This window comes from Amblyomma maculatum, chromosome 10 (assembly GCF_055883805.1).
Source record: "Amblyomma maculatum isolate TAMU_Amacu chromosome 10, ASM5588380v1, whole genome shotgun sequence".
Classification (NCBI taxonomy): domain Eukaryota; kingdom Metazoa; phylum Arthropoda; class Arachnida; order Ixodida; family Ixodidae; genus Amblyomma; species Amblyomma maculatum.
Window position 1 is genome coordinate 24,985,749 of NC_139353.1, and position 14,967 is coordinate 25,000,715.

The following is a 14,967-nucleotide window of genomic DNA, read 5'->3' on the forward strand; positions in this document are numbered from 1 at the left end:
GTACTGATGCAGCCTTAAAGAGTGTTATTCCTTTCTTTTCCTTTCATTTTACAGCAGAAACTTGTAAGTAGTGTGCACTTTGTTTTCTTTGTTGACTGTTACTTTTCTTTTCTTTTTGGCAAGCATTCCCGCTTTGAAACATTCAAATAATTTCTGAGTAGCGTCCCATGTTGGGACTAAATGATATTGTGCAAATGATATGTGCCATGAAATGGAAACGGTGTATTTCGAGCATTGCATTTGTTGTAACGCTTTCTTTGTGATTTGCTTAAAGCTCCTTTCTTTTACTCTTGGCTCGGTTTAGGTCACAGGAAGTGCGGACACATTTTCTAAGCTGAATTCGAGTGCCAGCATTGCTGCGACGGAGGACCCAATGGCAGGGGCACCGTCTATGTGCGATGTTGACGACATGGACTGCGAAAGCGGTGCTCTTTTCGAGGAGGGAGACTCCGGCGCAGAGGACGAGCCACAGGATGTCTTCAAGTAGGCATCCACAATTTTTTTTTGCCACGCTCTTTCTGTGCAGTTTTCAGCAGAAGGAAAGAATCATGGAATGGGATTGTTCCCTAGCGTGATGTTCCTGTTGGATGCCTTGGCTTGCTTGTCTTGTTGGAGAAGAGAGTGAGACAGAGAAACTTAAGTTGCTTTTGCATTCTAGTTGAGCACAAAGGTGCCCTTCTTTTATGTTTTCATTTTGGCGAAATAATTGCCCTAATAAGATAGCTGGTGAGCATTTTAATTGCATTTCAAATGCTGCTGAGGAAACTCTGGTATCTGACACCTCCTGGGGGGAGGGGGGGGGGGGGGGGGGGGGGCAATTCCTCTGCTGCCTCCCTCTCCCTACTGCCTCATAAATGCCGCGGCAGAAGAGAGAGAGCAGCTAAGCCGTGCCCTCCCTCAGTGCATTTGCAAAATGTTTCACCGTTTTTTTCAAATTAGAATAATCGGGATTTACTGTAAACACTATTGTCATGGGTTGGTGACGATGCCGAAACCAGCGAACAAAAAGACTTCATCTGAGAATGCCCATTGCATTTGGCACTGCTCAATTGGGGCAGAAACACAGAGATAAACCAGCTAAGGGATACCGGAAAAGTCCGGAATAATACAGAAGCAGTTATGCTTGCCTGCGATCATTCCAGACTAATCTTGGGGCATCTCGCGCTACGAACAAAGTGATTGTTGATACCGAGCATGAATAAACAAAGAGCACAACATCATGAATAAACAAAGGGCACAATAGCGGTCCGTCCGCCACAATCAAGGTGACATGGCCGCATGCCGGCGGGTGTTGAAAACCAGCAAAGATTTGAATAGTTCATGGCATTATTGAGGTGGTTTCCTTTACATTCAGTTCTTAATCTGGTTTCTTTTCTGCATTTCTATTGCAAGTGTTCATGTGAAAACTGCTTATGATGAAAACCTGGATGTTGCCGGCTTGAGGCCCATGAAATGGTTTTGAGTGTAGTTATAAAATTAATTCATTATGGCCATTGGAGTATGCTTGCCTTGTACAAGTCTTTAAAAGCTAGGCAGTATTTGACAGTGTTCAAATGACAACATGACAGTAAGCCCGCAGCACTGCTCAAGCGATCATTTCACTCAAAAAGTTTTCCGCACGTGTTGTAAATTTAATTATAGACATTGCAGTGGCAACACATCCTGTTCTGTTTGAAGGGTGAACAGGCAGAGCTCGGCAGGTTTTGCATGGTGACTTACGATGCACGGGTTGCTCAAGCGAAGTACTGTGTAATGCTCTGACTGTTCACTCGTGTGGTACAGCTATTTTGGTTTGTAATAGTGAGCGTCCCGACACCCTATGCCACTTGGGGAATGCAGGCAGAACCACTGCAGGCTTTGCTTTCTCAGCCTCTTGTCTGATGGTGTGTTGATCATGGCAGTTTCATTTAAGGGAAAATAGACTCCTAATTTGTGGATGAACGTTTTATTTGTACTGATACATAAGACATTACTATACATGGTTTATTGTAGAATTTTTTCACCTGCTTGAGTTTCGATTTCAACAGTCCAGCGATGGCTATGACGCTGTTGTTAAGCCTGTCTCCCGAAGAATGAAATTTCAGTGGGGTCGACAAAAGTGATTCACCAAAAACTAACTAACCACACTCACCAGAGCGTAATCAGGCATTTTTAGTGCACAGTATTATCCCTTTGAGTTTCCGCACGTAAGGCTGTTACAGAACAGGAATGTATGCCTTATCAGTGGAAGGTTTAGCGGGCCGGGGTTAACACTTCATCTGAACGACTCAAAACACTATGGCGCCATCTAGTGACAAATGCTTAAAGCACGTCATAGGCAACACTAATGGAGGGATGCTTTTCGCTGAATGACGCACTCCTGAAAGAAAAAAGAACACTGGACATTTAAGAAAATTTGTTTGGTTCTTTTTTTTTTTCTTTTTGCCGAGATGTGGTCGCATGGGATACTACAATCATAATGACAGCTTTTTGCTGCAAGTGATCGCTTGAGTTGGTTTTTGCGTAATTTACCGTGCCAAATTAAAATGATAAATCCTGATTTCTTGGACATTGTTAGTGCTTGATTCATACTAGATAAGGCAAAATCTTTTTATTTTTCTTATAATCTCATGATTTTCCCCTTTCCCCATAGGGACAACCTGGCAGAGATAACCAAGTACCTGGCCCCAGTGCCCCAGGACTACTCATACTTCACAGACAAGCTGCCATCGGTGCCGTACGGACCAGAACATTGGCGCATGCGTCTCACTGGGAAAGGTGAGGCCCTCCCCCTCCCTCTCTTCGTGTTGTGATTCCTATAACTTAATAAAATAAGGCTGCCTTCACTGGAAATTGTGCAATAAAGAAGTGTGCAAGTAAAGAAATAAAGATTACTGGATGCTTGCCATCGAGGTAGCACGGATTTCAGTGGCAGTCGGAGTGGTACAAAATGCTGATGCCAGTTTGAATGTTTAGTAGTAGGGTTGGGCTAATATACAGTCGAACTCCGCTATAATGAACATGGATGTAGCGAATGACCGGACAAAATGAACTAAAATCAAAGTTTGGTTGGTCTATGGTTCATTTCCATGGGAGTTCTTTCTGTATAACGAAACAAAAATGTCAAAATTTGATGCTTGATTGCTTATAACGAAGCAGTTATTCTGCATTAAAACTGCAAACAATGCGTAAAGCAGCCAGAAAGACTTAAGAAACTCGACTTTTCAGTCAATCTAATCGCCCGCTGCTGAAGTGTATTAAATCGCCCGTGCGTTCGCGTGCCACCTCATTTAGCGGCGGCAAAAAAAAAAAAACTACCACCAACGGCTTATGGCCTCCGATATCACTCCCCCGCGCGTGGTGATCTCGGAGGTCATAAACGGCTATGGCCGGACTCAAGTTCAAGATAACTTTATCGCCGTCGATGAGAGGCCCCTCTGCCCGCTTAAGTGTGTTTAAATCGCCCGCATGTTTGCGTGCCGCCTCATTTAGCGGAGATGGCTCTGCTAAATGAGGCTTATGGCCTACGAGATCATACCCCCGAGCGCAGTGAACTCAGAGGTCATGAAAGGCCTTGGCGGGACTCCAGCGTTGCCACCACCACTGCTCTAGTCTGGCCATGCAACGGCTGACAGGCATGTGACTGGCATGTCATCATATTGCCTTGTCATGTCGTGAGCCCCTGCCATACATCTGCCACTGCGGCCAACCTGTGCGCGCGTGCTACGCTCCCCGAGACCGTTGGCTCCGTTGTGTAAATTGTGCACGGAGGCAACATCCCTTCGTAGTATTCATTTTTGCTCTCCAACACGGAACGAAAAGCTAGGTTTCATGCTTATACCAAGCTTTTAATTAAAAAATTGTGCATCTCGCGCCTTTGCGTTGTCCATATTAGTGCAAATTTTGTTCCATTTTATTAATAAACTTATCCGCAGGAATTTGGGCGTGCACTTTTATGACGAATATCGAATGTAACGAACAAATTTTTGCGCTCCGTACTACTTCGTTATAACGAGGCTCGATTACAGTTGTGATCGTGACAGTGCAAGCAGAAAGAAAATATTATATAAAACAGGAAGAAAAGAAGCCACTTTGAGACAGCCATGCTTTTGCCTTCTCAGCATGTAAGCAGTCTCAAGTGCCCCCTGTAGCTAAATAGGCAGGAGTGCGGCCCTCAACAACTTGCTTTCGCACTAGTTTAATGCTGGAGACGTTTTTTGATAGACGCACTTCTACATATTTGCGAAAAAAAAAACTGTGACACCCAGTGTCCTCTGCCGATGTCGCTGAAGCGGGCAAAAACAGCCAAAAGAATCCAGCAGCCTTTGGAAGTGGCTGCATCAGCGACTAGGACTTCCGGCGAGATCCGACTCCGGTTGGCGGATCAAGCTAGAGCATCCCGAGCTGCTCCAAATGACCAGCGGAATGCGCGCAACCTATCTTGGTCGACCAGTGGGATTCGAAATCGTCATCGCGGAGCAAGAAAACGTGCTCTGGAGTGAATAGTGGAAATCGCCATTAGACAAGGCTGCCAGTGTACTTGTTCACTCAATCGTCAAGCCAGAGCCATCGGATTCCCGATGGGGTATGACATCTGGTGCGGTGTCTCCAGCTTGTGTTGCTGTGTTCTGATACTACAGGGTAGCCGGCGGCACTGGCCGCCAAAAGGCGGCCGAAACTGACCCCAAAGCATGCTGTCACGTAAGCCTGGAATCAGTGGCCACTGGGCTGAGCTGGGCAGGTTTCGCGGGCATTGCGGGTCCATGTTGCTTTGCTTGGTTGGTGTCAGCTATTTGACACCCGTAGCGCAAGTCGGAATCTGAGGTCTTCCACAACTTGAAGTTCAAGCGAAGGGTAATTGCGTTTGCCAAAGATGTTTCACAAGTTTATTTACCAAATAAAATGTTACTTCTCACGGCTGTCTCAACAAAATGCCGCGAAAACAGAAAGGGGTTGGGGGTATTTTCTTATTTTCGATGCTGCGATTAAAAAAAAAGGGAGTGCTTAGAGTCGAATAAATAAGATAATGTTTTCAAAATCGCCAACAGTGTTGCACACAGGGAGCAGGCGGCGCTGCGAAGACCGCAGACTACAGTGCACTAGTTGTAGCAGTGGTGGAAGATGAGCTGCATGCTCTGCCGCTGCTACATCTGCTTTGAGGGTCTAGAATCTACGAGGTTGTCTTTTGCAGCTCGGGGACAGCTAGGTATGTCACAGTCTGGGGCAATAGTTTATGATTGCCCGATAGTTGACTGCAGTGTTTCATTTCTTGTGAAGACACTATTGTCTCCGATGAACTTTCTCGGAGAGAAGGATGTGCAGTAATTTTAGACTGATGTTCCATTCACACTGCTCCGGAACATCACATCAACACCATTACCAGTGCCTCATCATCTTTTGACACTTCCAGCTTCACCCGCTTACCATCAACTCTTGCACAAGAATCTAAAATAGGGAACGTTTTTCTCCTACTGAATGCTAATTCTTGACTGGGGTGGTTTTAAACATGTCTGCCTTCAACTGACGAGTCTATATGAGGGCCTAGCAAGGAAGTTACTTAACTGACAGTATACATGTGGGCCTAGCAAGGAAGCGAGTGACTGAGACACAGTTCCTAAAGCAAGCTTTTCATTCTATATCGTCGCTTCTGTGCATGTGACCAATTTTTATGTCACTGCCACCATAACAGGCTGGCTCAAGCCCACTGTTGCCTCCACCTGCCTGGTCTCTTGTTTCTGCAGCAAAGGCGACTGGTCCCGAGAAGGGTCGCAAGAGACTTGAGAAAGTTGTTCCCCCCTTGGATGTAGACCATCTCGAACCAGACCCCAGCGACCTTGAGCATGCAAAAAGGCCCCCTGTTCTGGATAAGTCATCAATGGGCTTGTGGAGGAAAAGCAAGATCATGATGCCCATTAAAAGGAACAGGGAGGATATCAACATGCGCAACATGGTTCTGTTCCGCGATCGTAACGTAAGTGTACTAAATTCGATCTTTGTTGCCAGGCAATACCTATCGTTTGGCTCCCTGTGGCAATGGTTATGTTGATTCAGCAGCAAAAGATACATTTTTGGCTTAGAAGGTAGAATTTAATTTCTTTCTTTCTTTCTTATTTTCGTTTTGTGATGTCCTGATTCGAAAAGGACTTTGTCGTCATGGTTTTGGAGTGAATAGAGTTGTAGCATAGCGTACAGGCCTGAATAAAATAAATTCGCCTTAGCGTTATTGCAGTTTGTTTTGACAATGCCGAAGGCAGTGATGATGATTTTTTTATTTGAATCTTCAAGCTTATAAAAGCTCTGTTTTTTAATTGAGAGTGACTTCTGTCATGAGACCATAGTAATCTCTCGGGACGTGCAAACTAGCTGTCCTCTGCGTGCCTTCCGCGGTTAGGAGCTGTGCTTACACATCTCAGCAGTTGAGTTGGGTTTCCAGTTGGTGTGCTGCAGATCGTCTTGTTCTCATTTCCAGGTGCCCAGGTTTGTATCCTCACAGCCGATGGAAGCTGATGCCGAGCATGATGATGATGGTGATGATGACGTGGGTGGTGGCGGCTTCTGCCCGGATGTACGTATTTGTTTGTTCAATTTTCTTGGTAATCTTGGCTTCTGTTCTTAAAGCAAAGAAGAGACATGGCAGTTAACTATATTGAGTGCACATGTGCTAACAACGCTGACATTACGGCAGAAGTTTATTTTGAGATATTTGCCCTATTTTCTAAGCTGCAAAAATAAAAACCCTCAACAACTGTAAATCATGAAGCAACTTTTGTGTAGATTTAGTGATGGTTCTGTTCATAAGAGGTATCACCTTTGTAAGGAGTCTTGTTAGTTGAGTCTGAGCGCTTTGTTTCAGCAACCACCGTGCACAGCTCATTTTTGAAGAATGAGGAAAGAATTTTTGAACCACAAACTGGAATATGCAGCCAGATGGTTCACCTAAATATAGCAGGTCCTATTTGCTAGGAACTGGAATGTTTTACTATTGTTAAAGAATATGTAGCAAGTTAGTCACTGACATTAATTGGGCTAAACATGGAAGCTGGAAAATGCATGCCATTAATGGGTGCCATAGCCTCTTCTTTTTACTCTCCTCCGCCCATCTGGCTTACGGCCACCCTTTGTTGCGCTTGCCTTCTGCTGCAATTTATTCCTTTACCCTTAAAGAGCTTCGATTACTGTGACTTTACATTATGTACATGCCCGGCTACTTATTCATTTTTGACTAGGATGTCATTAACTATGCCATTTGTTTCCTTACTAACGTGGTCCTCTTTCATTCTTTTTAAGTCACCCACGTTATTTTCGCTTCAAAGACTGTAGTCACGAAGCTTACTTCTAAGTCTGCATATTTTTGCATATCGCGTTTTTCTGCACTTTATAATTCTCGTCTTTTTGGCGTGCTCTTTCGGCCAGGTCAATGAGGATTCCAACTTGTCAGTTGACCAAGGGCTCGATCTTGGGCCACTCAATATGGGAGAACCCTTAGCCCTTCCCGAGCCTGAACCCAAGGGCTTTGACGAGGCTCCGGCCACCGGCCCAGGAAAGGTCAGTTCCCCGTTTTTTTTTTTTTTTTCAGCTTGTTGCTTCCCCAAGGCACCTGCAGAGAGCCTGATTAAATCGTCCATTGTGTTTTACAACTGTGTGTAGAATGTGCATTTAACCTGCCCTATTAAGTTGACCTCTTATAGCAGACATTGGACATAAAACACGTTCGCTAATAAAGGACAGGTAACCTTTTAATTCTGCTCAAGAATCTTGCTTATAAAAAATATTTTAACTTGATTTGGGAGGCTTTCTTGCCCCATCGCTCACAAGCTGCGGTCATGCCTGTGCACCAGGTAAGAGGCAAAGTGTGATTGATCACTTTCACAATATTTATTACAACTGGAACAAGCATAGACCGGTCTAGCTGGATGCAAAAACATCAATGAGGGTACATTATTTTCGAGTGGTTATTTCGGGCATTACAATATGATAAGACATGCTGAGTCGAGCCAGATATAAAACTGATGGACTTTCGAGTACTTCTATAGGGTGAAGGGTCCTAAGGCTATAAGTATGGTGGTTTAGAAATGAAGGATTGTTAAGGGTATTAAGGACTGTTATGACCTTGTGATAAGCTTGTGTAACAAGCTGTAAACTTTAGTGAAACTTCTAGCTACTGGGTGACAACAGAAACTCAGCAAGACATCAGTAAAAAAAAAGATTTCACAGGTTAGTAACTGAGCAGGCCTATAATTTTGGTGGCAGTGGACGCTACATGAGGGATGGGGACGATACGCCTGTGTAGTTTTGGCTTCACTATCGTCGCCGCCCTTCTAAGCATGAATCCCCGATCACATCACCAATTTGGTCACATGCTCACATCGCCAGTTGTCAGGCAGATGGGTGTGCCTACCCTTCCAGTTCATTTGCTGAGCTTTATGGGAATAAGTAAATGCAAAAATTGTCATGCGGCTGCCTTTGAGTGGAGGCAGCGTGCTGCATTTAGTGCCCGCAGCGGGAGCTACCTCTGGTCATGCCAGCTGCGCATTGCGCAGACTGTCGTGCCGCTTAATGGTTTCCCTCAACATTACATTTTCGAACCTCACCTGTACCGCCCCAGATGGTGCAGCAGGAGGCACGCTGCACCATTAACTATCTTTACATCGGCCATGCGTTGCTACCTTCCAAGTGGTGCGTAGGCGCTGCAGTGCGTGCTTTGTTACGCACCCTGCTCAGCCTTTCGAGCTCGCGGCACAATGTTTCCTGGGGTTTGTTTTGAGCTAGCACCATAATTTCGCTACATTGAAAGTGCGGTAAAATTTACTTCACGTGGTGTGAAGTTGTGAATGCCAACATACTAAGTTACATTGAGTTTAAACTGTATTCATTCACATATGCCTGGATTAAATATGCACTTGCCCTGCTATACGGTGAAGTTCAAATGCCTATTAGCTTCCAGGCCACTGTACGATGAGGCTGGTAAGACTGAGATTAACTGTACGCATTGCATGGCTGTCATTTCAGATTCCCAAGTTCCAGTTTTCGTTCAAGAGGTTCGACATGAAGGACTTGAAGCAGGCCATGTGGTCCACACTGAGCGATGACAACAAGGTGGTGCATCTTTCTTGTTTTCAGTTGGCTTTGCTCCTGTGATTCAAAAAACTGCATTGCAGTTAGCCATCCAATTCCTATTACCGTGAATTTGCAACATGCTTTTCGCATTTTGCATGCTCATTACCGCAAGGAGCTTGGATAGAAAGCTTAATGTCAGCACTTCCTCGATGACCTGTGCTTCCTGGTTAGAATGCTTGGCATCACCATGATCAAGCTGTGTAAAGAACAAGGGGGCAGAAATGTGTGATTTCTAGTCAGTGTCCACCAATATGTTTTTTTCCCATTTTTCTTCAGTTGTTGGGAGAAACAAGAAGGCATTTATTTGTTAGATAAAAAGGGTAATCTCTCTCGGCCTTCTGTTTTGGTTTTTCGCACAACTTGGAAAATTTGCACTTGATTGGTTAAATGTCTTGAGGATTTTCTCAAGCTTTAGCCACGCTAACGAAATGTTTACATTGGCTCGTAAATGTGATTGTCTCGGATAGCATAATGTGTGAAGATAACACTTCTTTTTTCTTGGATTACTTCATAAATACAGTGTTAAAAGAGACTCTGAGGACAGCTCCATCCGATTTGTTCCCTTAGTGAAATTCAATTCTCTAGTTTGTTTGTAGCTCTTGGTCACTGTTGCTCATCAGAAAAAGATTCATTTGTAGATTTGCAAATCGCAGTATGACTGAAAAAAAAAAAAAAAAAAAAAACAATTCTTTTCCCGCCTGACATTGCTCCAAAGTCATGGCATTGAGACTGAAAAAACAACAGAAACTCCGAAGGCTACTTACGTGTGAGAATGAGAAAGTAGTTTCCTTGCGTTCTTTGTGAAGTTCTGAGCCATAACGTTTAAGGGTCGTATTACATTACATTGATCATTCTTGACTATACATGTCATATTACATGGGCTTCAATATCAGACTACAGCATGTTGTCACCTGAATTTTATGCCATAGACGATCAACAGCGGACAGTGCCAGCCTTTTGCGTCAGTGGGACTTGCATAATGCATTCACATTAAAGGGAGTCTGTGATCACCACTCGGAAATGAATTCCAGTTCTGCCTACCCTTAGAGGTCTGCAACAAGAAATGTTTTCGCATCATTGCTGTTTTTTAGATAAAATGGCCGTTGGTGTTAAGACTGTGGGACAATCAATTGATGCAGGCCAGCTTCAGTTTATCCTCGGTCTTCCTTTAATGAATACAGTTCATTCTCTTTCGACGTCATTAACTAGGGTTTCAGCTGTTTCTATATCTGCTCTGAATGCTGGCTTTGTCCTTCAGGAGAACGTCCCAAATGGTGACATTGTGAGCGAAGAGCAGCAGAAGGTGACAGCCAGCAGTGGTCCGCTGACCTTTGGGGATGTGTACAAGCGTGTGCGGCCGCGTCTGAACCGCATCAATCGCGAGAGCCTCAGCATCCCCGTGGCCTTTGTGGCGCTGCTTCACTTGGCTGTGGAAAAGGCGAGTTCAACCACTGTGTATTCTTTTATCTATGAGTTAGTGCTTGGCAAGGGCTGTGTGCTGTGCTTTGCTTGTGCTTTCCCTTTGCTAGAGGCTCCCAGTCCTTTCTTTTGTCTTCGGAGCATCCCTTTAGGTTTTAAAATGTGCTGACAAAACTCCATGAGTTAAGGCTCGTACCTCCCTGCTTGTGTGGCAAACATACGAAGAAGGCCACGCGCAAACATGGCACCTCAAAAATGCCCAAATTCAATTGCCAACCATGGTGGCTTGACTGCTGAGCCAAAGGACGCGAGATTTAACCCTTTCACTGTTGGCTGTTTCTAACCGGGACGCACCCCCAGTGTCGGCTTGGTTTCAGAGAACGAGCATATCAGGGTATGAGCATAAAGATTTATTTTGCATTATGATGGGTATACAAATAAATTAGTCAATGCAATTTGCACATTTCAGTGTTCTGCAGGTGTTTAAATAAACATCATCATCATCAGTCTGACTATAAATGATATATGATAAAAAGAAAACACGCTCAATACTTCTTCAGAGTGTGGTGTGTCAGAGTCCAAATCCGAGCTTGGCTGGTAATCAGAACCCAAAGAGCCATCGCTCCAGTCAGCCGTCGAAGGTCCCGCGCGGTCCGCCATCCGAAAGTAAGCGCGCGCGGAGGGCGCACATTCAGTGGCCAGCACAAGGGAGAGAAACGGTGCGTAGTGAAGTCGAAAGAGAAAAAGATGGAAAGAGGCTAAAACACTCGTGTGCTGCTGCTGCTAACGGCAAGCTGTCCTCAAGCGAGGGCGCGTGGAGAGAGCGAATGCATCAATCGAGTCATATGTCAGTCGGAGAGAGGCAACCGCGTGCGGCCCTGAACTTGCCACGCCGTAGCGGAAGCGCGACAAAGAATAAAAATAAAAACCTCCAAACTTGCCGCAGATGGCAGAACAAAACTTTGAACCCATAAACGCACGCGCGCGCCGAAGGATCGCTCGCTCGAGAGAGTAGTGTCACGGAGCGGCCACGCCCCCTCCCACGAGCAAAGAACGGGCGGGCGCGGTCGCACCATACCCTTCCATACATGTGTCATATCGGCGCGGAGCGAGCATATCAGCTTGTAGAAAGGTTCAACAGATGGCGCAGCAAGTCCAAGCGCGGTAGCTTTACAGTGAGGCGCGAAGATTTGAACGCAAGATAGAATACGTACGGGTACGTTATTGACACTGCTGGGAGGAAACGCGAATACGTACCGGTACGTTCGTGACAGTGAAAGGGTTAATGTATGTGAAAAGCAAGGTCCCCACATACTGTACAGTGTCGGTGCACGTTCAAGAACAGGTTGTCGAAATTCCTCCATTGATGCATCTCTCATAGCCCGAGTTGCATTGGTGCATTATAACCTTACAGACCAAATTAAAAACCAGTAATGCAGTCCACTTACAGTACAATCGGCAGCGGATTACAGTGCAGTCCACTTATATAACGATATTGAGAAAACCAGAAAATTCGATCGTTATAACCGATTATCATTATATCTGGACCGGCAGAAAGCACACACCCGCATACTTCCCCATGCATGCAGGCTTGTGTACTTTAGAGCGATGAGTGAATCCGGTTGAACAACACCAATCATCGTAAAGAGCACTAAGCACCTTATTACAGGATACATCAATAGCCATAAAATAACATAATACAGTCGAACCCGGTTATATCGAGCCCGGATATATCGAATTTTGGTTATATCAAACTCGCGAAATATCCCCTTGAAAATCCCATGTAAAAGTATAGGAAAGCCGCGTCATATATCGAACTCAATTTCACCAGTCGTTCGATATATCGAACTCCGCACCACGCACTGGAAAGTGTGCCTTCCCCAAAGACGATCGCATCACCCTTGGCCACCCTTGGCCGTTTGCCGCGTGATGTTTTCAAGCCACGCGCGGGAGGAATGAGAGGGGACAGTTCGGCGATGGCTGGTCTGGGCAGCGCCGCGCATATTCCCCAAAGGCGCGCGCATCTGCAGTTGTTGTTTCGCGTGCGCCAACACGACGTTTGCAAGCCATGTGTGTGGGTGTGCCCATTCTTTTGCCGAGCTATCTCTCCTTCAGCACGCACAACGCATGCGCCAAGCCAGCTCAGCCCGTCTTACTCCAGCGTGTGTTGCGAACCCTCTGCGTGCGGCGGCGCGGCGGCGGACGTGGCTATGGCGCCTGAGGATGTTAAGAAGCGGCAGCTCTCTCAGTTTCTTTTTTTTTTTTTCTTTTCGAGAGTCATCATTTCTTATCGTTGTGCTGTACGCGCGGCGTAGCGTAAGACATGGCGGCTGCGGACGTTAGGAAGCGGCAGGGTTTTTTTTTTTTTTTTTTTTTTTGTTTGTTTGTTTGTTTTTTTTTTCTTTTTTTTTTTTTTGCGGGGATGTTTATTATTATTATTATTTTTTTTTAATCGTTTATCCTTGCATATATGAATCAGCGAAAGCACGCGGTCAGCTGCTGCGATCATGACGCCCGCCCCAAACGCGGCGTGATAAATCGAACCAGGCTTGTGCAATCAAGCCATCACGGGCACTCTGCCAAGTTCGCTCCCCGCCACCGCAGGAGCTATCAAAAGATAAACGCGCCCTGACGTTATCGCTGCGCAGCATCTTGGCACGCTGCCAATGAGCTGTGGATGAGACGACCAAAACGGACTGACGCGCGCCATCGACATGCAAGCGAAAATGCTCGCGATTTCTGCCGCCGCGGCGACGCAGAAACCTTGTTTTGAGCTGCTGCGGTGGCTCGAGCGGCGAGAGGGACGCAGTTCCAACAAATTTGAAAATTTTCGCTCTGTCGCTGCCGCTCGTTGCTGAGATCGCTCAGTCGCTTGCATGTGAATGAGCTGGCCTTAACACATTTTTTTTTTTTCTTTTTTCAAATTCTCGGGTGCAAAAGTGGAGGGTGGGTTCATTATGCGAGTGGGTTGATTACGCGACAAATACGGTATCGTTTTTTCGCATCGTAAGTGCCGTCACAAGCCGATTTCTGTATATCGAATTATCGATATATCGAACTCTTTCGCGATCCCCTTCGAGTTCGATATATCCGGGTTCGACTGTATAGCATGCTTAAAAAAGTCAGAAATTCATGTTCGTTTGAGCGGCAACTGAAGCTTGACAATCGCTTCCAGTAGTGCGTACGCTGGTGACAGTCCTTTTTGCGTGTACAAAACCGATCAGCGACTGGATGAACTGCAGGACATCCTCAGCCTGGATGATTGTTAAAATCGTAAAGTACGGATGCCCGTATTTTTTGTGAGGGTTGAAACCTTGCCAGAAATCCTGATGAACTTGCTGTTTCATCGCGAGAGCTAATGCGCCGTCGTCATGTTGTCATGGTCGGCGCCATCTTCCACAGACGCACAGTCGGTGATGGCGATGATGATACGGCCGCACCTTTTGCGTGGCGACAGGCAGCTATCGCGATGATGATAGCTCTCACTTCCTAACTGCAGGCAATGGCCCTTGCGCATTTTTCCATGCCGGTTCGTTTTCGCTACTTACGTCGAGTTTTCACGTTATTGTCTTCTTGGTTTTTTATTCTTTATCAAACATTCAGGCAAATTTTAGAAGAAAGCATGCACCGGGCGGCAATAAAGCTATCGTTGTATTCGATATGCCACCGATAATTAATCGTTATCTGGTTTGTTCTTACATAGGGGCAATGGAAAAACTGAAAAGTCCGACAAATTTGATCATTATAATTGATGCAAAATTGAAGTTAAAAAACTCACAAAAGCATCTAGGTTTCTTGACACAAATAAAAAATTTTCAAAATATATATTTTTTACATAACACTGCAGCAAATTCTAGCTTTCTGTGTACTGTATTCGCTGAGTTGAGAAAGAAAACAGTATTCGAGGTCGATTACCCCTGGCTGCAGCAAAAGCGGAATTTTTCAGGGGCGAAAGCGAAACTTGACGGGGCATGGCTGTCGACGTTCCGGGTCGGTTTGACATAGTTTCGCTATCAGTGCTAAAGTCTGAAGAGCTGAATTCGTCTTCCGAGTCACCACTGCTTCCAAAAACGAGCTCTCCGATGCGTCAACTTTCGCGGAAATTCGCCGTTTCCGCACAGCAGGAGCACGCGACGTCGACGCCATGATGTAACCAAGGAGCGCCGATCACCTGACTCCGGAGACCATCTGGACGGGCGCGGCAAAGCGGGTAAAATAAGGCCAAAAGCAAAACTCAAAGAAGGGTTTTTCTATTTCCCATTGGATGACTCCACTTGTCAAGGAGCGCTTCGAAAGCGGGAAAATTCAAATTGTGAAACCATCGATAGCAGGCTATCAATGGGAATAGGCACGGGCAGGAAAGAGTTAAATGGTGTTTGCTGCTGTCACGCTTTCGAATGATTTTGTGGCAGTGGACTCCGCCCGTGCCAATCGCGGCGTGATAAATCAAAC

The 14,967-nt window shown here is 45.6% G+C and overlaps 1 protein-coding gene across 2 annotated transcripts in view; it reads left to right on the forward strand.

Moving 5' to 3' along the window:
* barr (non-SMC condensin I complex subunit H) overlaps positions 1-14,967 on the forward strand; it is a 166,717-nt gene that overhangs the window by 150,235 nt on the left and 1,515 nt on the right. For both annotated transcript variants that reach the window (XM_084582278.1, XM_084582279.1), the window contains exons 10-16: positions 305-483; positions 2,633-2,757; positions 5,721-5,950; positions 6,449-6,544; positions 7,393-7,524; positions 8,989-9,075; positions 10,355-10,534. In XM_084582278.1, the coding sequence (XP_084438404.1) occupies positions 305-483; positions 2,633-2,757; positions 5,721-5,950; positions 6,449-6,544; positions 7,393-7,524; positions 8,989-9,075; positions 10,355-10,534 (1,029 nt within the window). The remainder of the gene's footprint in view (positions 1-304; positions 484-2,632; positions 2,758-5,720; positions 5,951-6,448; positions 6,545-7,392; positions 7,525-8,988; positions 9,076-10,354; positions 10,535-14,967) is intronic.